The 25,936-nt window shown below is 41.5% G+C and overlaps 1 protein-coding gene across 1 annotated transcript in view; it reads right to left on the minus strand.

The window, feature by feature from the left end:
* NOL10 (nucleolar protein 10) overlaps positions 1-25,936 on the minus strand; it is a 644,646-nt gene that overhangs the window by 504,028 nt on the left and 114,682 nt on the right. Inside the window, exons 3-6 of the mRNA XM_069235931.1 lie at positions 22,392-22,490; positions 16,429-16,506; positions 15,852-15,889; positions 12,812-12,948 (exon numbers count right to left, since the gene is read on the minus strand). Of these exons, the coding sequence (XP_069092032.1) occupies positions 12,812-12,948; positions 15,852-15,889; positions 16,429-16,506; positions 22,392-22,490 (352 nt within the window). The remainder of the gene's footprint in view (positions 1-12,811; positions 12,949-15,851; positions 15,890-16,428; positions 16,507-22,391; positions 22,491-25,936) is intronic.

The following is a 25,936-nucleotide window of genomic DNA, read 5'->3' on the forward strand; positions in this document are numbered from 1 at the left end:
CACTCACTTCAGTTGCTGTCTGACAAGCTTTGGGGTGATTCATCAAGCGGGGGCTGAAATAAAAGGGGGGGTCCCAAAGTGCATTTTCTCAATGCAATTTCCCATTGAGATTTTAGACAAGACGACAGACCAAACCGCTAAAGGGAACTACACCAAATTTGGCAGAAAGCTAGATCTTGGTCAAGAAATATCTCTTTTTTGTAATTTGGTGTAAATTCTTTCAGCAGTTTTTAAGTAATAAAAAAAAAGATTCATGTATATATAGAGACACAGAGGGTCAGTGGATCCAACAGATCTCATGCTGAAATCTGACTGGCTGCCACCACTTCAACCAGGAAAAGCTGGCAGCAATCTTGGGAATCAGCCGAGTCCCAAGAAAAAACATAAAAAACACAGGAAGGCAGGGTAGGAATACACTGTCCCCCTTAGGGGTGGTGTTGGAGTGAGTTCCACAGGCACATTGTCAGGGGCCCATTTTTTTTTTTTTTAAACATTTTTGCTGAAAGTCCACAGAGGATGCGTTGATCTGTGGCAAAATGAAAAAGTGCTCGTTTTTTTTTTTTTTTTTGCTTTTTGCCCCCCCTTGGGTAGGCCAGCCCTGAAGGGAATTCTTTATATTATTATAGGGGAGGGGGCGCACGTAGCCTCCTCCAGACCAATTACGGCCCCAGGGTCCCCATTCCCCAGGGCTGGCCGATATTGAGAAGAGGAGGGGGGGGGGCACACAGCCCCCCTCTGGAGCCATTAAGGGTCCTGTGGATCACATCTGCCAGGGCTGACTCCTGCTATGTCCCGGGGTGTTAAATGGCCTATCATGAAAAGGAGTCATGTACTGAGTAGTACTGATTCCAATTTGGCAGGCTTTACAACTATTACACCTTCGGAACCCTTTGATTTGTTGGAGCCAAGAATTGTGCACTATCATATCGGGGCTACTTTTCACTAGAAGTTCTTGCATAGAATCTGCCCTCTTGAAAGTAATGGACAGGTTTTTTTCCGAACTGATGTGCCCATGATGGGATCTCCCTTCACCAGATGCCAATGCTTGCGAATAATCCCTCCCAAAGCCTCATACTGATTACAGTGTGTTGTGATTAATCAAAGGGTTGAATTTCCTTTCCTTTCAGATTTGTTAGTGACCTTTTCAAATAACAAGGATTCACTGTCTCTCTGACTGACTTTCATGGCTGTTCTCTCTAACAGGTCACCTGAGTATCCTGCTCTTTAAATCTAATCTGCCTATTGTGTCTCGCTGACATACACACATGTCTTCTGCATTGCTGCAGCTTCTTATCTGCAGCATTTCTACAAAGGGGATACTAATCATTAGGTTTTTAGGGTGAAAACTTGTAGAATGTAATTTAGTATTAGCATCCATTGCCTTCCTAAATAATCTTGTTTCAATCTTGTCATCTTTGATAAACACTTCAAATGTAATAACTTCACTTTAAAGTAGCTAATTAAACTTGTAATATTCAAGTTTAAATTGTCCTTATCTATAAAGGCATTGGTAATGTTGAGCGAGCCATTCCAAATCACAAACAAATCATCTATAAACCTTACCCAAAATACCATATGGTCACTCCGTGCTGACATACAATCACCTGAGAGAATCTGTTCCTCCCACCAGTCCATATGCAAACATGCATAGCAGGAGGCAAAACAGGTGACCATCGCTGTGCCTCTTATTTGATTAACTAATTTCTTGTCAAACATGAAAAACTTATTTTCCAAGCACCACGTAATCATAGATACCGGCATTTGGGTATGTTTGAACAAATTCAAAGGTCTTCCTCTCAGAAAATGGTCTAATGCATGTAATCAGTCATTTTAACAAATGCTTGTATACAAGCTACTTACATCAACGGTCATTAATAAATAGTCCTCTTTCTGTGGTATGTCATATTCTTTTAAAAAAGTCCCCTGTATCTTTGATGTACGATGGCGGGTTGCTGACATATTCCTGGAGAAAGACATCTACGTACTTGGAAGTATTTTCAAATGTGGTATCTGGAGCCGATGTTATAGGCCTGCCAGATAGTTTACAAGGATCTTTATAGACCTTTGGTATCAGGTAAAAAAAAAAAAGAATTTTTGGATAATAATTTCATAGAAAAAAGATCTTCAAGCCCAATTTCCTCCATTCTAATAATTTCAGATGGCAGAGAGTCTTAGCACGGCTAACTGTTAACTGCCTCATGGCTCCTTCTAGCATAGCAGGATGCATTATTCAATTGTCAGTATGCTTCATCATTGCACTTCGCCATTGGCTACAGAACAATATTACCTCCCCGCCCTAATTCCTGATTACCAGACCCTTTTCAGTTTGCTGTTACATGTAAGTGTATATAACTTCTTAACCTCATTGAAAATCAAATCATTGAAAACATATATGGAATGTCTTGGCAGGAATGTTGATGATGGCTTATAGAGGTGCTAGCTTCTCCATATACATCTAGATGCATTGTTTCAATTATGTTTTGCTCGGTAGGGGTTCCGTGATGCCCAATAATTTGTTCGTTAATTTCTTCAATTCTTTCATAAATCCAGTGTTCGAAATCTTCACATTTTCATGACCTAGATCAGTTCTTAATGTTGGCACATCTTGTTGTTTCCTTTTGAAAGATGGAACTTCATTAATTTAAATGTTTTAGTAAGTTTGAAAATGTCACTTTCAGGGCAATACAATACCACCAATGACAAGATTTGTTGTTCTGTTTTACCTAATACAATATTGGAGAGATTACTAATTGTATTGCGATTTGTTACTTTCTCTTCCATTTCTGGTTTGGTTATGTTGCTGATGATGTTTTGTTGCTGGCGCCTTCTCCTCCTCCTCCACTTCCTTTGCTGCTTTTGTATTTTTGGCCTTGTGTTCTTACACAATATGTAATATTTAATTTGTCAGTTACTGACAGCTTTCCTGTCACTAGGCTGACTCCTCTTGTAATCGAATCCTTCTTCTGAGCCAGTTTCAATTTCTGAGCTCAAGTGTGAGTCAGATTCACTTGATTTATTCTCTTGCAATAATTGGTTGCCTTTTGTAAGCCTCTGGTGCTTTAAGTTATCAAATTGGCGTGCAACGGTAGTCTGCCTAAGCTCAGAGGAACGTTTGTGCTTTGTGTTGATTGATAATTATTTTTTGCATTTTATTCATGCTTTTGCATGCATTCAACACAAAGCCCTACACGATTCTGGACCAAAATACAGGGCATGTAGCATCAAACTAGCAGGAGGAGGAATGGATTCTAGAAGTGCTCTATCGCTCATACTAGAACAAGCCAGATCTGCTAAGAAAATATGGAACTCTCTACCACCTGCAGCGAGAGCAACTACCTCATTCAGGCTTTTCAAGATGAAAGTTAAAGCATTACTACTAAAAAAACGTGTGCCATAAGTGTCACCCACCCTACTCATTATTGTACACTACTGTTATTATGCCTCGCTACTCAAACTCTATGTAGGAGAACTCTACTGTTTCTGTCACTCACATGTTTAGTTATGGTACACAATTTCTTTTTATATATTTATAGGAAGTTGGCTCTGTATATACTAACTCAACGTGAGAGACAGTGTGCACAGAGTCCAAGGGTTCCCTTTAGAGGTTGATAGTGGCAAAATTAGATAATTCTAATGCTCTATTTTGTGGTAGTGTGGTCGAGCAGTAGGCTTATCAGAGGGTAGTGTTAAGCATTTGTTGTACACACACAGGCAATAAATGATGAACACACACTCAAAGACGTAACTCCAGGCCAATAGTTTTTATATAGAAAAATATATTTTCTTTATTTTAGAAGCACAAGATTCAAGATTTGAGGTAAGTACATAAAATGCAAGGTACTTCACACAGGTAAATAGGGAACTTTGATTTAAAACAGTAGTACACACAGTTTAGGTTAAAATAGCAATAAGCTACTTTAAAAGTGGACACAGTGCAAAAATCAACAGTTCCTGGGGGAGGTAGGTTTTGTTAAGTTTCTCAGGTAAGCAAAGCACTTGCACAGTCAGTCTCCTGGGCATAGGCATCCCACCATTGGGGGTTCAAGGCAACCCCAAAGTCACTGCACCAGGAATACAGGGCCGGTCAGGTGCTGAGGTCAAAGGAGGGCCCAAAACACATAGGCGCCGATGGAGAACAGGGGTGCTCCGGTTCCAGTCTGCTGGCAGGTAAGTACCTGCGTCCTCGGGGGGGCAGACCAGGGGGGTTTTGTAGAGCACTAGGGAGGACACAAACAGACACACAAAACACACCCTCAGCGGCACAGGGGCGGCCGGGTGCAGTGTGCTAAGTAGGCGTCGGGTTTGCTATAGGAAGCAATGGAGGGACCTGGGGGTCGCTTAGGCGATGCAGGCAGGGCACAGGGGGGCTTCTCGGGCCAGCCAGCAACTGGGCTAGGAAGAGGGCCGCCTGCTGGTCAGTCCTGCACTGGAGGTTGGTTCCTCTCAGTCCTAGGGGCTGCTAGTGCAGTGCTTGGTCCAGGCGCCGGGTTCCTTGTTACCAGGCAGTCAGGGGGAGCCTCTGGATCCTCTCTGCAGGCGTCGCTGTAGGGATTCAGGGGGGTCGACTCAGGTTACTCACGTCGTCGCAGTCACCTGGGAGTCCTCTCTGCAGTGTTTGTTCTCTGGAGCTCAAGCCGGGGGCGTCGGGTGCAGAGTGAGAAGTCTCACGCTTCCGGCTGGAAGAGAGAGTTCTTTGGAAGTTGCTAAAAAGTTGCAAAGTTGTTGCTGTTTTTGAACAGTGCCGCTGTTCTCTGGAGTTTCTTGGTCCTTCGGGTTCAGGGCAGTCCTCTGATTCCTCAGAGGTCGCTGGTCCCTGTCGGATGCATCGCTGTGCAGGTTCTTTGAGTCTGGAGACAGGCCGGTAGGGCTGGGACAAAGTCAGTTGGTGTCTCCGTCGTCTCTGCGGGGCTTTCAGGTCAGCAGTCCTTCTTGTTGTAGGTTGCAGGAATCTGATTTCCTGGGTTCAGGGTCGCCCCTAAATACTAAATTTAGGGGTGTGTTTAGGTCTTGGAGGCAGTAGCCAATGGCTACTGTCCTGGAGGGTGGCTACACCCTCTTTGTGCCTCCTCCCCGAGGGGAGGGGGCACATCCCTATTCCTATTGGAAGAATCCTCCAAAACCAAGATGGAGGATTTCTAAAGGCAGGGGTCACCTCAGCTCAGGGCACCTTAGGGGCTGTCCTGACTGTTAGGTGACTCCTCCTTGTTTTTCTCATTATCTCTTCTGGACTTGCCGCCAAAAGTGGGGGCTGTGTCCAGGGGGTGGGCATCTCCACTAGCTGGAGTGCCCTGGGGCACTGCAACACAAAGCCTGAGCCTTTGAGGCTCACTGCTAGGTGTTACAGTTCCTGCAGGGGGGGGTGGTGTTAAGTACCTCCACCCAGTGCACGCTTTGCTTCTCGCCTCAGACTGCACAAAGGCTCTCACCCCAAGGGGTCAGAAGCTCGTCTCAGTGGCAGGCTGGCATAGACCAGTCAGTCCTGCACTGAAGGATTCGGCAAAATACAGGGGGCATCTTCTAAGATGCCCTCTGTGTGCATTTTTTTTTATAAATACAGCACTGGCATCAGTGTGGATTTAATATTCTTAGAAGTTTGATAGCAAACTTCCCAGTATTCAGTGTAGCCATTATGAAGCTGTGGAGTTCGTTTTGACAAACCCCCAGACCATATACTTAATATGGCCACACTGTACTTACAATGTCTAAGAATAGACTTTGACACTGTAGGGGCATATTGCTCATGCAGCTATGCCCTCACCTTTGGTATAGTGCACCCTGCCTTAGGGCTGTAAGACCTGCTAGAGGGGTGACTTACCTATGCCACAGGCAGTATTTTGTGTGTATGGCATCCTGAGGGGGATGCCATTTCGACTTTGCCTTTTTCTCCCCATCAAAACACACAATCTGCAATGGCAGTGTGCATGTGTTAGGTGAGTGGTCCCTTCACATGTGGGTGGCACAACACATGCTGCAGTCCTTAGGTACTTTCCTTGGTCACAGGGCCCTTGCTACCACTGATACCTTTTACAAGGGACTTATCTGTGTGCCAGGGATGTGCCAATTGTGGAACAATGGTATATTTTTAAGTGAAAGAACACTTGTGCTGGGTCCTGGTTAGCAGGGTCCGAGCACACTTCTCAGTCAAGTCAGCATCAATATCAGGCAAAAAGTGGGGGTAACTGCAACAGGGAGCCATTTTCCTACAATGCTGCTCTTCAAACTATATGTTAAGTGTATTTTATGTGACAGGTATATTTTCTGTACGACAACCATCATTAGCTTTCCTTACACAGTGCTCTGATACCGTAAAGTGTGTAAATGAACACAAGAGCGACTCAGAATGTTCATGTGAACCTAGGTTTAAATTCTAAACCGGCACACATTCATGTGAAACTTGCTTGACGAAAATTATACGTTAAAGCTGAAATTTCTGCCCCTATGTTAATCTGAGAGCAATGCATAGTTACAGACAGATAAGCAATCTATCAACAATTTTTTTTTCGTTGTTTCTTCTTTTACAATGCAACCAGTACTCAAATGTATAAAAGACACATTATTTGTTATCATTATGAGAAACCATCCAAGCATAAGCTATCTTTTTATGGTAATCACACAAGATGCAATGGTGAAGAAAAGTGCACCCCAAGTTAAACGGACACCACAACAACAACAAAAATACTCAATCACTGTTATTTCTTCAATTATTGGTGTATCTACACAAAGACAGTCTCTATAATGTTCAGACAGAAATATCTATTGAGGACATCCCTTTGGCTAAATAGAGACAAATGAGGTCTGTCTTGTAGGCAGTTGAGGACGTTTCGACTCTTGGGAAGGATACTAGGGTCTAATCAGGACAAACAGTGACCTGGGGAACTAATATGAAGAGTAGAATTAAAAAAGGAGCGAAAATGCTACTGGTTTTGTTTGCAAAGTCAAAGTACTAGGGTAGGATATATGTACTGGTTGCCTTACAATAGGGTAGCCACTGTAGATGACTTATTGGATAGATACCGCATCCTGGCACAGTGCATAAGATTCTACAAGGCAAAATCCAAAAGCAAGCATATATTAGAAAATAAATAAAAAGTATACTGTGGAAGAAAAGTCCTCTCTTACAGGGACAAGGCTTACCAATTGAAGTATGTGGAACGTACAATGCATTCGTTTCTGTGTATCATACTCATTAAGCCTGAAAAGGTCAAACATCAGAAATTAATCATGCTGCTGACTGCTCAGGAAAAAGAATTACCTGGTTTTCAAAGACGCGGTTAGTATAAGTTGGAAGACGTTCCCACAATGAGGAGCGCTTCTAGCTCGTTCTCCCGATGAGATAGACAAGAGGAAGAAAATAACTGATGCTCTCTTTCCTAAATAAACACGGCCGAAGGGTGCCTGTTTTTTGCCTGGGCGCATTGATCTGATTAGAAACAGCTGAGGCATGCAAGGCCATACCGCATATCGATGCAGAAGGCTTACCTGTCTAGTAAATTGTAGATGGTGTCCATAAAGACTCCAGAAGCTTGGTAGAGGAATTAGCATTTTGCAAAATTAAGAGGAAGACTTCATACAAAATGAAAATAAAATTATTTGTGTGATAACAATAATGGGGGAAGGGGATCCAAACCCTGCATTCCACTGTTCGAAAGCTCGTTAACTCTACCATTGAGCTACTTGCTAAGCGGTGAAGGGGAGCCCGTAGGCCTGGTGTAATACAGAAGAGTATCCTCATGCGCTTTGGACATTTAAATAAAGTTTTGAATTATGTTTGAAAGGTTGAAATAATTAAGAGTCAAAACACAATATAGAAAAATAAAAATGAAAAGATGAAAAATATATTTGATGTGGGTCAAGGATTCGTTCCCTGCATCTCCAAGGCTCCTTATCTCAGGAACATTTAATTGAGCTTTGTCTATTACAGAGGGGAAGAGCCTGCTACTAGTTATGTGTCTGACAAATATGGCGGTAGTCTACAATTTGTGTATAAAGCGTGGGACAAAAGATTGAAAATTATTTATAAGGCTCATCAGATGGTGTAAAATCAAGGCTTCCTCTTTCAGGTTCTCAGTGGGAGCGCTGTGAACATGGATGAATATTCATAGTTACAAAGTGAAAAAGGGGAATCCAGATGCAATCCCTGAGTTACTGACTATAGGTACAGTTTTGTATGTTGGTCTAACCTTACTGCAGCAGAGAAGAGCAATAGTAGCTTGAGGTTGTGATATATGCCTGTTCTTCTCGGGGGGACAGAACCGGATTGTAAAAGGGAGGTGGAAAACAACACTGATCACAGAGTGTGATTCTCGGCCAGTGTTATCAAAGGGGATTGCGGCAACCGATAGCAGGACAAAATTAGTTGTGTTGCTATATGAGAGAAGTGATATTAGAGCATCAGAAGTATCGCCTACATATGGCGGGCCTATCAAATAGAAGGAAATTTAAGGAGCAAATACAGAGAATGTGTCCCAACGTGCTACTGCAGGACTTAACAGCAGCAACACTAAAAACAAGCTAACACTGTGGAAAAACGAATGAAAAACTAAGTGGTGAGAGCACAAATTTTACAGAAATATTTAAATGTGGGGCAAATACCCAGGGGCCTCGGAATATTAAAGCACAGAGTTTTGAAAATCCTAATCCGGAGATGCTCAAAGAATGGACTGACAGTAATACTGAGGCATTGGACCGATTATTTCGAATTTTGGTGAAATATGCTGAAACTGACAGAATAGTTCTGGAGAAACAAATTGATCAAATTAGTGATGACCTATATAAGGCCTCGCACTAAGAGTTGGTGTAAAATACCATGAAGATATATGATTATTGAGCTGAAAAAACAAAAGCGGATTATTTATTTATTTATAGTGTTTTATTAAGTACAGACGTGACCTTCATGATATCAGTTCTAAAGAGGCATACATTCACGTGAAACTCACTTGAGGACAATTATACGTTAAAGCAGAAATTTCTACAAACTTCTCTAAGAAAGAGGTTTTAAATTTACCTGAACAAAGTAAATCAAATCTCACCTCGGAAAACCTGAATGTCAAGATCTCAAAAATGCGGAAACAAGCTTTCTCTTTTTTCACCTGAGAACCTAGAATTTACCTCTGGAAAAGATACAAATGAATACTGAACTGATTGCTTTCCAGAATGCCTTAAAAGTGCACTTCTTCTCTTCTGTCTTGTCCTATTGACTGGTTTTGTCTATACTTGTTAGCCCTACATACTAGCACCCTTTTTCAGTGTGACAAAGCATTTTTCTTACTGTTACCTGTTACTGTTCTGGAGAACAACAACGACAACACCACCACCACGCTGCTGGACAACCTCGCCAACCTCGGACTCAAGCAACTGGTGAACACCCCCACCCACTACGCCGGACACACGCTTGACCCAGTCTTCTCCTCCAGCAAGTACATCTCCTTCAGCCACTCCACCGGACTCCACTGGACAGACCACAGCTGCGTCCACTTCAGCTTCAGAAAAACCACGACTCACCACCACCCACAACAGGCTCCCCGCAGGAGCTGGAACAAGATCACCACCGACCAGCTCTCCACATCACTGAGCCAGAACCCTCCCGCCAGCTCAGCGGACCCCAACCAAGCAGCCAACAACCTTACACAGTGGATCACCAACTGCGCTGACAACCTCGTACCTCTGAAAACCCATCCCATCAGGCCCAACAGCAAGAAAGCCTCCTGGTTCAACAACGACCTCAAGAACTCCAAGAAGAACTGCCGCACCCTCGAGAGAGCCTGGCGAAAAAACCCGACTACAGACAACATGACCGCCCTCAAGTACGCATCCCGTAAACACCACCAGCTGATCCACACCACCAAGAAGACAGCATTCAAAGAACGACTAGACAACAACGCACACAACAGCAAGGAACTCTTCAGCATCGTCAAAGAGCTCTCCAACCCCAGCGCCGGAAACAACGACATCACCCCCTCACAAGACCTCTGCGACTCACTCGCCTCGTTCTTTCACCGCAAGATCGCCGACATACACAACAGCTTCGGCGCACAGACCACGCACCCAACCACCAAACAGACGCCCCCCCAACACCACCCTCCGCGCCTGGACCCCGGTCAGCACCGAAGACACCATCCATACGATGAACACTATCCATTCCGGATCACCAACCGACCCATGCCCCCACCACGTCTTCAACAAGGCCGACTCCGTCATCGCACCCCATCTCCAGGACATCATCAATTGCTCCTTCAACACCGCCACCTACCCGGAGAGCTGGAAGCATGCCGAACTCAGCGCCCTCCTGAAGAAACCATCAGCAGACCCCACCGACCTCAAGAACTACCGCCCCATCTCGCTCCTCCCGTTTCCTGCCAAAGTCATCGAGAAGACCGTCAACAGACAGCTGGCCGCCTTCCTCGAGACTAATGGATCCCTCGACCACTCACAGTCCGGCTTCCGAGCCAACCACAGCACCGAGACCGCCCTCATCGCAGCCACTGACGACATCCGAGCCCTGCTCAACAATGGGGAAACAGCGGCCCTCATCCTCCTGGACCTCTCCGCAGCGTTCGACACGGTCTGCCACCGCACCCTAGTGCAGCGCCTCAGCAACATCGGAATTCAAGAGAAGGCTCTAGAGTGGATCATCTCGTTCCTCACCGGAAGAACCCAGAGAGTTCGCCTCCCCCCGTTCAGATCCGAGGCCACCGAAGTCATCTGCGGCGTACCACAAGGATCCTCACTCAGCCCCACCCTCTTCAACGTCTACATGAGCCCCCTCGCAGCCATCGCACGCCATCACAACCTCAACATCATCTCCTACGCCGACGACACCCAGCTGATCCTCTCCCTCACCAACGACCCAGCCACCGCCAGAACCAACCTGCACGAAGGGATGAAAGACGTAGCCGAGTGGATGATGAACAGCCGCCTGAAACTAAACTCAGACAAGACGGAAGTCCTCATCCTTGGATCATCACCCTCTGCCTGGGACGACTCCTGGTGGCCCCCTGCCCTGGGCAGCGCACCCAAACCAACGGACCACGCACGCAACCTGGGCTTCATCCTGGACTCCTCCCTCTCGATGACCAGACAAGTCAACGCCGTCTCTTCATCATGCTTCAACATCTTACGCATGCTCCGAAAGATCTTCCGATGGATCCCCACCGAAACCAGGAAGACGGTCACCCAGGCACTCGTCACCAGCCGACTGGACTACGGTAACACCCTCTACACCGGAACCACGGTCAAACTACAGAAAAGACTCCAACGCATCCAGAACGCCTCCGCACGCCTCATCCTTGACATCCCCCGACACAGCCACATCTCCGGACACCTGAGAGACTTGCACTGGCTCCCCGTCAGCAAGAGAATCACGTTCCTCCTCCTCACCCACGCACACAAGGCCCTCCACGACCTGGGCCCCAGGTACCTCAACAACCGCCTGACCTTCTACACTCCCACCCGCCAGCTACGATCGACCAGCCACGCCCTCGCCGCCGTGCCACGCATTAGAAAAGCCACCATGGGAGGAAGATCCTTCTCCTACCTGGCAGCCAAGACTTGGAACTCCCTCCCCATCCACCTCCGTCTGACCCACGACCACCTCTCCTTCAGGAAGCAACTCAAGACCTGGCTGTTTGAGCAGTAGCGGTCCCCCCTCCCCCCCAGCGCCTTGAGACCCTCCGGGTGAGTAGCGCGCTATACACATTTTTTGATTGATTGATTGATTACCTGCAAAGTATTCCCCTACAACATGACTGACTGCATCATTAAAATGATAAATAATTAACACTAGCCAAACCTAAAACATTTTAGGATTTATCTTTCACAATGGAAATTTTAAGACACACAATCACTTAATCAGAGGGACTGATTTAAAATTCAAAAAGAAAAGTGGCCGTGTTCTGGCTGGCTTCTCAATTCCTACAGCAATTCCTTCTTCTAATAAAACCATAAGTTCTTGGTGTTTTTACGAATGTGGTTAATATGTTTACTATGGATAAGTACCTGGTGCACAATTCAGGCTGTGATAGTGAGCTGACCACAGCGTCGTAAAGCAAAACGATGTGACCCCACTGCAGAAGGTAGTGAGGTGCCCCTGATACTCCCACATCTCACCACTATCCAGAAGCTTTAAACTGCAAAGGGACTCCCTGAAGTGAGGGGCTGCAGGGGCCTGAGTTATGTCCCTGGCTGGCCAGAACAATAGCACCATGTCAAACAGAAAGTCACATTTTTTTGGCAGCATCCACTTCGCTCCTTTCCTGAAAAGATTCAACAATGCAGCTTCCTGTAGGTGGAAATGCATATATCTATCTTTGCCTCCTATTTCTGTTTCATGAGTATATACCAAACGACAAACGCGGGTTCAACCACACCCACACTACTTCAATTTTTGCCAAACACTGTCTGTGATAAGGGATCAGCTTATATAATTAGTAACTTTCATATTAATCTAGGTTTCATAAGAACTGATTCAGTACTGACAAAATTATCCAATGACCTTTTAACTTACTGTTCAGTAGGACTCCAAACAGAAAGTAATCATTAAACGTGACACTTTGGGCCTGATTACAACTTTGGAGGAAGGTGTTAATCCGTCCCAAATGTGACGGATATACCACCAGCCGTATTACGAGCCCATTATATCCTATGGAACTCGTAATACGGCTGGTGGTATATCCGTCACATTTGGGACGGATTAACACCTCTTCCAAAGTTGTAATCAGGCCCTTTGTCTTTGAAAAACAACAGTAAACTGATCAACAGAAACAAGCAGTCACAAGTCAACAGTCAAACAGAAGTAATGTGCCTGGTTTTTTACCTTGCTCCCACAAAATATAGGTCACAGGATGGGTAGTGATAGGAGAAATCTCTTCCAAACTTTGGTATGCGTAGCCTGAAATAACGTCCATGCTGTGAATGGAACTCAACATATCTATCACACTGCAGGAAGACAATCTGGAAGCAGAAATCAAAATATTACAACTGTCCTAGTTCTCTAGCTATCTTACATTATGGTCATTAAACCGATCAGTTGAATTCAAAACGTCACATTAGTTTCTTACGTGTAAGGCTGCTGGAAATGTTACCAAAGAATGGCATAACGCTACCTAGGAATATGGTGAAGCGGGTAACTAGCAGAAAGCCAAGGACAGGATCTTTGGCTCACCCTTTTGTGGGTGTCATGATTGAGGAGCAAGAAAGGTGTAAAGAGATTTTGTATAATCGTCCCACAAAGTCAGAGGAAGAACAAATCAATCTAGGAAATAGGGTGGAGGGATCTGCTGAGAGTTTCTTAATTAATAGGGCCAGCTTAAGAAAAAGGTTATGGCTTGAATATTTGAATTCATCTCAGGAATTGGTCAGTACTCTGAGATACATTCCAGTCCACTATTCTGAAGTTCATTTGTGCAATCAAAGATTGAGGCCAAGCATATGCAGACACGTCTTAGCCCTACCCAACAAGGCCAGTCCCCTCTACACAGGTACACAAGCAATAATCCCACAACAGTTTTGTCCTTGTTGGACCCTATCAGTGAGGTGCAGTTTGAGTTCAGGACCTATATTCTTGGACAGTCAGCAGAGAGACGTGAAGGTTGAGTATAGGAAGCAGTCATTGAGGAAAGAAGGGGAAATAAAGGGAAGAGAATGTCAATAAACAGTTTGCTGTCCTATAAGGATATTTTGAGGTACTCATATAAGGAAAAATAGGAGGGGATTGAGCAAATAGTGTAAGATTTTGCTAAATATAACAAAAATATTTGCCCTTTTTGGAAGAGGAGGTGAAAAAGGTCAGACCATTGTGGAAACCAGCAAAGAGTCGTGCCTTTTGTTGTTTCCAGGTATCAGTGAGAGTGAAGATGGTCTGGAAGGAGAGAGGAAGAGGGGGTGGAAAAAAGAAGGAATGTTAATAGAAGTGTTCTTTAATTAAATTGGTTTGCTGCATAGGGACTGGACCTTCCATAGATCAAAAAAGACTTAAGTAGAAACAGGGGTGGCTTATGATGGTACGTTTGGGTTAACATATCATAAAAATCTATATTTGAAAAGTGGATCGTCACTACTAAAGTTTTGTCATGGCACCAACAACAGCTATTTATTATTGCCCAATTCAACACAACTTTGGCTTTAGGGACTGTAGGAGGGTAAATGGCAGAGTAGATCCCTCTGAGATTTTAATCTGTGAAATACACAGCCTGTAATGGGAAACCATCATTTATCTATTAGTTTGTGAAGCTATCAGACTGGTTTAGTATTAATTAAAGGCCATGAGGGGAGTGGCTTGGAGAGGAGGGGGGGAGGAGAAGGAGAGTGGACATTTTAGTCAGCAATACCCAAGTGGGCAGTAGATGAACAATGGGACAGGACTGTGAGAGCAGTTGAGGAGCTAGGTAAGAGAGGGTTAACTCAAATGATCTAAGAGGTCAGAGGCAGTGGTGAAACAAAGGAAGAGCAGGCAAATGAGTAAACAATAAAAGGGGAGCATGGCAATCTGGATTTTGGGGTGGAATGCTAAAAAGAGGGACTCAGAAGTACAAGGAAAGGAGCCAGTCGGGATGATGTAGATCAGGTAGAGAGATGGCATGCCAATGAAGTGCAGAAGAGGTGGAGTTTTAGTGCATAGGTGATGGGTTCTTTGATGTTAGGGAAAGGTGAGTGGATGTGAAGGACGATAGAGCGATAAAAATGGTTCGGGGGCTTCAGGGGTACAGTTTCTTGACAGAAGCAGGGTGGCGTATCTGGCTGCATTTCATCCAAAAGGACTAACTGTAGGCGCTTTGCATAACATTCACTGAGGCAGCAGTATGATTTGGATTTGGTTGGCCCGTGTTTTTTTTCCGGCCTGTTCTGCTAACTCTAGAAGTGGAGCCTTCACCTCTATACAAATGCTGTCCAAAGCACTGAGATTTTGAGGAGACAATCACAAAATTCTGCCACCTATATAAATCATATTGTAAATAGTGCATGCAAGAAAACTCTGCTCTATGTCACTTAAAATTCAAACACAAGTACTATATAAGCCTTAAAACAGTAGTAACAGTTATTTTAGCTTCAATTTTTAGTTTAATACAAATTTTGTATCGCCTGCTGAAAAGAGGATCTTCACTGATATTTACACTGCTGTGCATGTGCTCATCTTATATTGCCTACCTCAGTTCTGAAAAACACAATTGCCCACTTATCCTTAGCCTATCATTACTGACTGTCAATCTGAATCTCCTCTCAGATACTTGCCCTGATTCACAAATAACTTTTACCCATTTCCCCAGCTTAAACCAAAGGTATTTTCTGTACACGTTTACGTTAAACTTTTCTTCAAGAGATAGACAGTTGGTAACCTAGAATCTAGAATCAATGAACTTTCACCCTAAAAGGCCACCTTGGTTAGTAACAGAATAGTTGTGTTTCTAGGGACCTATTTAAAGTACTAAGACCAAATGTTTGGATAGTATGGAAGGAGCCAATGTTCTACAATGGTAACACTAACATGGGTCCGTCTGTACAGCCTATGCTCTGCAAGTTAACCATCTACACAACAGAATCCCTTGCATTAATATTCATGAACTGTGATGAAACCACTCTAAGGGGATGTGGGCCAATAGCAAGGGGATATGAGTAAGGTTAGGAATGTGAAGTTAACATGTTGGCTCAGGCATTGGCCTTGCTAAACAGATTCCAGATCATTGCAATATTTTTGACGCACAATTGTAAATTGGCTGTTTTGGAACTGCTGCATGACTTTACAGCCCTTAGCTATAAATTAACTCACACACTGCTTAAGCTTGAATAAGTAGCAATAAGTAGCTACTCGAATACCCATGTTTTATTATAAAAAAGAAAGTGAATCCTAAAACACTTACCTTTGAATAGTCATCTGACAACACATCAAATTTAACAACTGAAAAACAAAAGACAGTTAAACATCAGTAGAACCGTGTAGTATGCTACATTATGAGAAAGCAACCTCATCAGATCAGAAAAAGCTAAATGTAGGATGCTTTGCTAAACAAACAGATTTGTGAAGTTTGCATGGATGAAGAATGACATACTGCTAACCTGTGAAAGGAAGGACCTATTATATATGACATCTATGCATCATTGCAACTACTCCTCCTACAGCAGGTGATAGATTGCACCATTACGCAAACCTTACACTGACTGTGGACTTTATTTCTAGCTCCACTTTACAGCATTTTTGCTTAATTTGTAAATTGTTTTACTGATATAATAAAGCCATTATTGTTTAATACAGTATTACACATGTGGTCTGAGAAAGCTTAGAAAAAGTATATATTTAGAAAATATTGTTAGTTTAGGTCACGAAGTACAAGAGACGGAAGGAACGAAAAAACATATGGAAGGAAGGAAGAAGGAAGAAACGAAGCAAAGAAGACCATTGTGTTTTTCTTATGAAAGTATCATGTCATGCATTCTGACCTTCGGCATCTAAGCATCGTTCAAACTTCAGGGACAGCTGATACGTGTCATAACAACGAATCCTGGGTTTATACGTTCCTGAAACACAAAATGGTCCTATATTAGACAAATGGCAAACTACCTAAAAAGAACTGCACAATTATGCTCAGATAAATCTATCATGAAAAGAGATTGTAAGGAAATGTGCTTGAAGTTCCTGGTCACAACTCATTTATTTTAAAATTATTTCTGTTGCATGCATCCAAATAACATGAGTCACTATTGAAACTCCTGTGGAATCAAATCTCATGAATGTAAGTTGAAGCCATAGGCTCAGATGTAATGTTTGGTCTCTTCTTCCTCAATTCGGCCGTGAGAACTAGAAGACGAGTACAAGCAAATGCATTACATAGTCAACTCCTATGCCTCACTAGGGACAGGTGAGATCCACACACTCACATAAAAACAATTTTGTATTTTTCCTTTCGCATTCGCTGCTCTATCCAGAATAACTCTTTTGAAAAAATATCTTTATGTTCAGTTTACAGATCACCACTTCTATAAACAGTCTCTCCTTGGACAATCTAAATGATATCAGAAGTCTCCAGTTAATCATCACCAGAAAGTGCATAAGCCAAGTCAGTGCAGATTTTTAAAAAAAGCTATATAAACACAAACAACACCGGAGTTAGTTACCGTAAACATCTGTGTTGGTCAGTCTTTGTTGATGAGCAGCCTGCTCATCCAAAAGAGAAAATTGCTTAGGGAAAACTCCCTTTTGTCAAGTATAAAAACATGTCTCCTCAGCGAATGGGAGTAAATCTCATCTGGCTGAGGGTAATGATGCCTGATAGCTTAGGAGGACGTGTAGGGATACCACAAACAGAATAGAGAAACTGGTGTTCAATTCTGTTCAGTGAAGTATTTCAAATTAACACCGCGTTGGGCACGTGTGACGACCTACAGAAATACTATGGAAAAAACGAAGTGTGAGGAATCTATCTGTCCCAACAACTCTCCATATTATTGCAGTTTCCGACTAGAATTAGGGCCCCCAACCTTTTGCAGAAGGTAAACTACCACTACAACTTAAGGTAATGGTTATCCAGTGGTACATTTTAAAGTGGTGGTAAATAGTGTCTAATCTGTACTGTATGTTGCATTCTTTAATTTGATGCGTTGTAAGGAAGACAGTATGATTAGTTAAGGGGCTCTGAACAAAAAAAGTAAGTGAGAGAATGAGTGGATGTGTCGGTTCGAAGCACATACCTATAGTCAGACAAGATGGCTACAAATACTTTTGTGTGAGTATATGCTGGCCATAAGGCTCATACAGTAAGATATTTGTGTGGTAAACCTCATTGGTCAGCCGTGGATCAATGGCAGCCATCCCAGAGTTTAGTTAGTACTTTGGAAATGATGATGCATTTAGTATGTGCATTTGAGTCTGTTGTGCATAGCAGGATTCGGAACATATTGAATTACACATTGTGGTGTCCGATCAGCCCAGTTTTTCAGAAGGACAGGTTGTTCAGCTGTGGTCTTATTGCTGGTGGAAGAGCTTTAAAGAAAAGTTGTTGAGAGAATTAGGCCCGGGGTTCTACTCCCAGAGTTCTCCCCTTATGTTTTAGTGTTTTCAAGTTTAGTTGGCAGGTAGTCAATGCAATAGCTGACCAGTGGTTCCTGGTGGAAGCTACAGTGTGGTCTGTTGAGTAAGACATCTGGGTTTGGTGCGAGGACTCTTAAATGTGATTCTGGCCACCAGTGAGTGACATCAAGGTGAGTGTGATTTGTTTCTGCTAGTTCCCACTTCTTTCATCCTAAGCTAACACCATGAGCTTGTGATTATCAGTAGCAGTGACCATTTATTTGCAATCTTACTTACACATCGCAACAAGGGTTTAGTGTGTTATGATCCCCACAAGTGTTCCATGCAGCAAAAGAGCTGTTACAATGACACTTCTAGAAGGAACAGTCAAGGAAGGAAACTATAAAATTCATGAGATAATTCCATATTTCATTGTCTTTTTTTGCAGACATATCTCAACCTAGATGTGATTTGTTCTATTCAGTGCACTTTTTCTGAGGTTAACGTAAGTACCACTGATATTTTTTTTTTTTATGAAAGAATGAAGCGCTTTATGCTAGACATTGCCTATTCAGTCAAACATAAAAACATAACATAAAATGTGTCATATGTGAGTATGACAAATTAAAGAGCCTGGGAAGTAACATATCCTAATATTGTTCGTAAGTATCTCGTATATGTTTCCTTTCTCTATGCACCGAGTGCACTGCATTTATCACATAAACGGCATGTAGCCATAAGAAAACTAATAAAGAAAATACTTTGTTTTCTTGCAGTGTATGTCTCTCCATGTCTTCTTGTCATGATTATTTCTGGGAAGTGTTGTGAAGATGGGATAGGAACCGAATCTTGATTTGGGGAGTGCTTGGTACCTGTGCTAATTTAGGTTGCATGCTTTCTTTCACTTGAAGTGTAGAATATTTTACAAGTTATTAGCTATATGAAAAAATTATTGTCATAGATTTATATTGTAGCAAATGTTAATTGTGCTATAAGTCATGTCATTATATATGTGTTAATGTTATTCCTAGTTAATCTCCTACAACAATGATGTAGGAAGCTGGCTCTGTATATACTATATCAAAGTGAGATTTAGTGTGCGCAGAGTCCAGGAATTCCCCAGAGGCTTAACAGAGGCCAGGGACTTAACTGTGTATCAGGGCTGTACCAATTGTGGAAACAACGGTACAGTTTTAGGGAAAGAACACTGGTGCTGGGGCCTGGTTAGCAGGATCCCAGCACACTTTTAATCAAAGTTGGCATCAACACTAGGCAAAAAGTTGAGGGGGTAACCATGCCAACAGTGGCACTTTCCTACACACCTCTTCTTAGAGGCATACAGTGTTCAATACCCAGATGTAGTGCACTTTACTAGGGACTTATAAGTAAATTAAATATGCCAATTGTGGATAAGCCAATGGTATCATGTGTTAGGTAATGAGCGCGTGCACTTTAGCACTGGGGAGTAGTGGCAAAATGCCCAGAGTCCTAAAGCCAGCAGAAACTAAGTCAGAAAACACAAGGTCAGAAGGCAAAAGGTGTGCCAGGGGAGACCACACCAAAGATGTCATGTCTAACAGGGTACTATCCCCATGTCAAGGAAGGCATGAATGATGATCTTGGTATCAAAGGATATCATTGCAAGAGCTTTATAAGGCTGGAAGAAGTCCATCAATTATTTAAATCATATAAATGTGTGTTCCAGCTTCCTTAATCCTCTATTTGCAACAGTTTTAAATACATCGTGGGACTTTGGGGACGGGCAGGGATACAGTTTGAGAGTGAGAAGTTCTGCTAGCTTATTTAGATTGTCTTTCCAAATGTTCGATATTTAAGGCTCGAAGAATAATAATAGATTTTCACAGTTTTGTGAGGTTGTCCATGGAATATTTCTCGTAGTGTCAGGGTTAGTTAACTTGTGGAAGATATTAAAATGTACCCTCACACTTGTAACTGCCTAGCTGATGTGGTTCCTTTCCTTTGTCCTAAATTCAGAAAGTTGCTCATTGTTCCTTATTGTACAATTTGTTAAATGGGCACCCTGGACTCTTGTTTTCGCCACATCCTCTTGAAGCAATTGCTAATGTCAAATGTCTTTAGTTTTCAGTGAAGCTTGATGGTCAAGTTCTCAACTTCATTTTTATTTATTCAAAGAAATCTATATAGTTTAAAATTAAATTCAGAGGCACATGAAGGCAAACCTCCTATGAGTTATGATACTCCCTTGTGGAGAAATTGAAAGATGTACAAATTAACCACTATATTTTTTATTCAATAAGTGAAAATTGAGTGCTCGTTAAAGGTGGCAAAAGGACAGCAGTGACTGTGAAGCCCTACAGTTTCTCATAAACATGGTATAACTAAGATAGTCACAATGCATATATTCTCATATGTTTTTGCAGAAGTCTGGCCTCATACTGGTCTAATATTGAAAGGGAAACAGGGTCACCAAGTCAAACGAATACTCTACAGCTGTGCCTACCTAGATCATTAGTGATCAATAAGCATCACCTAAAAGAGGATATCTACGTACTAACAATCAGACCCCAAAAACCTCAGTCTGGACTTCAATCATGATTATTCAGATATGGAAGTTAAACATTGCCTTTAAAGTCAATGGATTTAGGATTCCCAACTCCAATATATCATCTCAAACGTGAGGCCATTATAAGTGCAACTCTCTTCAAATAATTATCAACATCCCAATTTATCTTTACTGTAGTGCTTTGAAGCTCCACATTATCTTCAACATGCATGTGGAATTGCCAGACAATTTTAAACCACATCAAACATACAGAATCCCAAAGCACTTATAAGAAGTTACAAACAAAAGAACACTGTTTTTCATGCAGATCTCTATTTTCGTACACTTCTAGAACTTCTGACAAATTACATGTAATATGTTTGTTTCACTGTATACCATTCCATCTGCTGCTTTATTAATTCAATCCTAATGACTTAATCCCTGTCAATATAGTGAACACTGACATAGTAAGACCCTATTAATGCTTAATAAATAAAGTTGCTCAGATTATTTTTAAATTTTATTTCTTCAAGCACCATCAGTAGTCATTACATTAATTTTATCAAATGGTTTCATCTTTACGCAGGATTACACAACTGACAGGAACAATTTGCACACAACGAGTCATAAGTGCAAAGATGAGTCAACAGTTAGCTTCTTGCAGTTTCAGGATGCAGGATTGATAGGCACAAAACTAACTTTTAAACTTCCTTCAGCTATAAGTGTACATTTTTAAAACAAACCAATAAGCTTTACTATTTAACAAAATTCTATTTATGGAACTTATTAATTTAGAAAATTGCCTTCAACATAAAATACAATACCTAATCAAATCCTGTACATTACTTATCTTTCTTAATACCCAAGGCTAAAATATGCAAACGTTTGACGAATTGGTGTGACAAACAGGAAGTCATGAATGTAAAATTCCAATCCTGATTCACAGAATCGGAGATGCTGGAATTGTGCACTTATTGGTGGCCTTAATGAATGTAGAAATTCAACTGGTATGAAAGAATTGTTGTATTATGCAAGTTTATAGCCAATCGCCTGAACTCCCACAAAGGCTTATGTTGGTAGGTATTCACAATAGCTTTGTAGGTTATCTTTCATCCTAGATAAAGATGAAAAAGTACTACTTCCAAGGGGATGGCTATTTTAAGACTGGATTGGAAGCACTGCCAAATTGAAAAGAAAAGAGATTTCTGCAGGGCAAAATGACGATTTCCCCTGAAGAAACAAAACTATTTAAATGTCCAAAAGCTCAACACCATTCTATTTACATATGTGGCACATTACATCTCAGCACAATTATGAATAAATACATTTTAGCAATATGCGTAGTCAAAGAAAAACAAATAGGTTTTAGATTTCTTAGTGATTTCCCAGTGGATATCACATAAATGTCTAAACCAGTGGTTCCCAACCTTTTGATTTCTGTGGACCCCCACTTTAACATTAATGGAACCCAGGGACCCCCACTGAATCATCATGGGAATCCGGGGACCCCCGCCTAAGTCATTACTGGATGCTGGGGACCCAATTTGGCAATATTTGTTAATATTTTTTAATTTTCTAGGCTCTCGCGGACCCCCTGAGAAGGCTTCGCGGACCCCCAGGGGTCCCCGGACCACAGGTTGGGAACCACTGGTCTAAACTTTGTTACAAAAGGAGGCTTGATCCCAGAAAAACTCTCTTATTTAAACACTTTTTACCATGAACGTTTTGAATCTGGCCATGAGAAATTAGCATCAAAAGGTTTTGAACATGAGACCAGTTTCTTGTATACACTGCAGAACAGAAGTTGTGGCACAGACCTCCATGTACAGAAGTCTTTCTGCATCAGGAAAGTTTAAAGGACAGCATACTCACCAGTTGCCAGGATATACTGCCCATCATTCGAAACCTTAAGATTTGTACTAACTGTGGGCATGTCAAAGTCTTGGATGAGTTCTATTCTTCTTCTAACATCTGCAAAAAAAAAACATAAATTAATTTGTTATTAGAGGAAGGGCTGTAAAATGGAGACAAAATAATTGGTTAGCTCTAAACATGAGATCTCTATTTCAACTCTATATGGGCCATGCTTAACCAAAATAAAATCCATCTTTAAAATTCACAAAAATGTCTGGTCTTTAAATGTTCAGATTATTGTGTAGACTGTTGAGATAAGTGGTATGTGTACTGGTGAACAGATATAACTCAATTTCATAAGTCTTCCCAAGAAAAAAGTATATTTTCCAGAAAAGTGGCTTTACAGATTTGAGAAGATCAAACAGGCTTTTCTGAGGCCTAAATTTAAATCTAGAAAGACTGGTCATTTAAAATCAATCTACTGTTCTCTACTTTCACAGAAAAATACAAAAGAAGATACAATCTAGCAGATATTTGTATTGACTTAAACACTTGTCTGCATTATAGGTAGCTTTTAAAATAAATACACTGAATGAGTGGTTCTAGCAAGGGTATGCTGGAGAACGATACACTTACCAAATTGAGAGCACACTTGCTAGGTATTCATGTACAAAACTGAATTACCTTCCTTCCCACACATTTTATGTTTTACTCTACTTCTTCAGCCAGTAACAGCCAGGGTTGCGTGCCAAAATGATCCTAACTGGCAGTAGAATTATCAAGGCCAACTTTAAAGCCCAACACTTACGTGTAGTGTAAAATACATTTTCATAATTTTAAGCACGAACAATTTAGATTCTTCCCGAATCACACAATTAAGACCAGATCACATTAGTAAGAGTTCAAATAAAAGCTATTAGCAATGGACGGTACATTGGCTTCATATATATCAATATTCATAAGAGCAATCACTGAACAGTTTGACAGATTTGTACTTTCAAATAAAGGAAGAGTGATGCAGATATCAAAGAGATTGACATCAAACTTATAAACTTAAACATGTAGAGGGACGGAATTCCTATGGCACAACTCTCCTGTAATTCACACAAGAAGGCCAAAAAAAACCTTTGAGAAAATCCAACATCAATCCTAATTGAAGATCTTGGACAGCCACAGGTATGTGTAGCTTACCTAGTCATAAAGTTATCTGCTTTTGTTGATATTATCACCATCACAACAGCCTTTGCTCACATAAAAAGTCTATTCACTCTCTGAAATAAATTTGCCAAACAAGTCCTTACAATTACTGAAGAATAAACATTCTAAGAATTCAATTTTCAATGGAAATCCTACCAACCTTTAGCAATGCTCCTGCACTACACAAGCACACAAAGGTTAATTCTCTTCACTTTGATTTACATCTTCAGCAGAAACTTCATGTAAAACAAATAGACAACCACTCAATTGTGCTAACAAAGAAGAATTACAGCTCTCTTGCCACACTGCAGAATCAGATCTGTAGCTGATGCACTGGTGATCTTGCACATCACAGTGAGCTACACTTTAATATCCAGCATGGTGTAGTCACTCACTATATTCAGCCAAAACCCCAGTTACTGGGTCAAGAAAATATGATCACATCACCCAAGTACTGCAAAATCTGCACCGACATTTAATAGAAACTAGAAAACATTTTAAAATCATAAGTATAACTATCAAAATAGGTAACATTCCATCATAATTACCTTCATGAAAATTCATGAGAATTTAATGCCGTTCCAGTGGCCACAGGTGTTAATACATAATAAGAAAAGATGTTTTGACATTTATTAAAAATCAGACACTGATTTCTACCTTTTATCCTTTATGTAGATATTCATATTCTGCCCACTCTTTTACATTTTGGAATTAACTTTCCTCTTGCGATATTTTGATACAGACTACTTTTACCAGTGTTTCCCACCCTTCATTCTTCAGCACCTGGTTTCTCTTCATGATCCTATTATCCATTTACTCCAGTATCAAGGCACATTGATCACTACTAGTCTCTAGTGGCTCCTCCACTTCTAGCAGGGGTGTAAAGACCCTATGCTGAGTTTGCCATAAACTATAACTACATAAATAAAATCCACACGTTGAGCTGCTGTATCAAGTATTGCATCCACTTTTCACTACTTTGTAACACGAAGCAGAGAAGTGCACAGTGGGATATTCCGCAAATGAAAGTGTGTGCAATTTGCAACTCTACTACTCTGGGCTTCCCCAACATCAATGTATTATTAGTCTCAGTCTACTACTAAAACAAATCCAGCAAACAACAATTCATTTTGAATTATATACTAAAACACCAAAGACTATGTTTATTCATCTCTTTGGACAATTTGGAGTAATTACCGGTCTTATCATCTGAATATGTGCCTTTTTAGGTGTATGGAATCACAGCTGAACATAATCTTCAAAAATACCTCACTTTTAATCTCTAACATACCTTCTCTCCCTCACCTAGTGTGAGACAGTTAATGAGATTCAAGTAGCAAATTCATGTTTTGCTCCCAAAGGTGGTACAGCATAGACTACCTAAAGGCCTGGATACTAAGCTATGAACGCAGTCATAAAATAAAAGCTGTGTAGTGCCACTGGTTCACCTGCAAAAGCTTAGTAAAGCAAGGCAAGGCAACAGAAAGTTGTTTGACAGTTCATTCCAGGTACAGCCTAACCAGAATCAGTACATAAAAACGTATCATTAGTGGCAAATACTTTAAGCATCACTTTTAATTGTCAGTACAAATAATATACAGGGAGTGCAGAATTATTAGGCAAGTTGTATTTTTGAGGATTAATTTTATTATTGAACAACAACCATGTTCTCAATGAACCCAAAAAACTCATTAATATCAAAGCTGAATATTTTTGGAAGTAGTTTTTAGTTTGTTTTTAGTTTTAGCTATGTTAGGGGGATATCTGTGTGTGCAGGTGACTATTACTGTGCATAATTATTAGGCAACTTAACAAAAAAAAATATATACCCATTTCAATTATTTATTATTACCAGTGAAACCAATATAACATCTCAACATTCACAAATATACATTTCTGACATTCAAAAACAAAACAAAAACAAATCCGTGACCAATATAGCCACCTTTCTTTGCAAGGACACTCAAAAGCCTGCCATCCATGGATTCTGTCAGTGTTTTGATCTGTTCACCATCAACATTGCGTGCAGCAGCAACCACAGCCTCCCAGACACTGTTCAGAGAGGTGTACTGTTTTCCCTCCTTGTAAATCTCACATTTGATGATGGACCACAGGTTCTCAATGGGGTTCAGATCAGGTGAACAAGGAGGCCATGTCATTAGATTTCCTTCTTTTATACCCTTTCTTGCCAGCCACGCTGTGGAGTACTTGGACGCGTGTGATGGAGCATTGTCCTGCATGAAAATCATGTTTTTCTTGAAGGATGCAGACTTCTTCCTGTACCACTGCTTGAAGAAGGTGTCTTCCAGGAACTGGCAGTAGGACTGGGAGTTGAGCTTGACTCCATCCTCAACCCGAAAAGGCCC

The sequence above is a fragment of the Pleurodeles waltl genome, chromosome 5 (assembly GCF_031143425.1).
Source record: "Pleurodeles waltl isolate 20211129_DDA chromosome 5, aPleWal1.hap1.20221129, whole genome shotgun sequence".
In the NCBI taxonomy this organism is placed as follows: Eukaryota; Metazoa; Chordata; class Amphibia; order Caudata; family Salamandridae; genus Pleurodeles; species Pleurodeles waltl.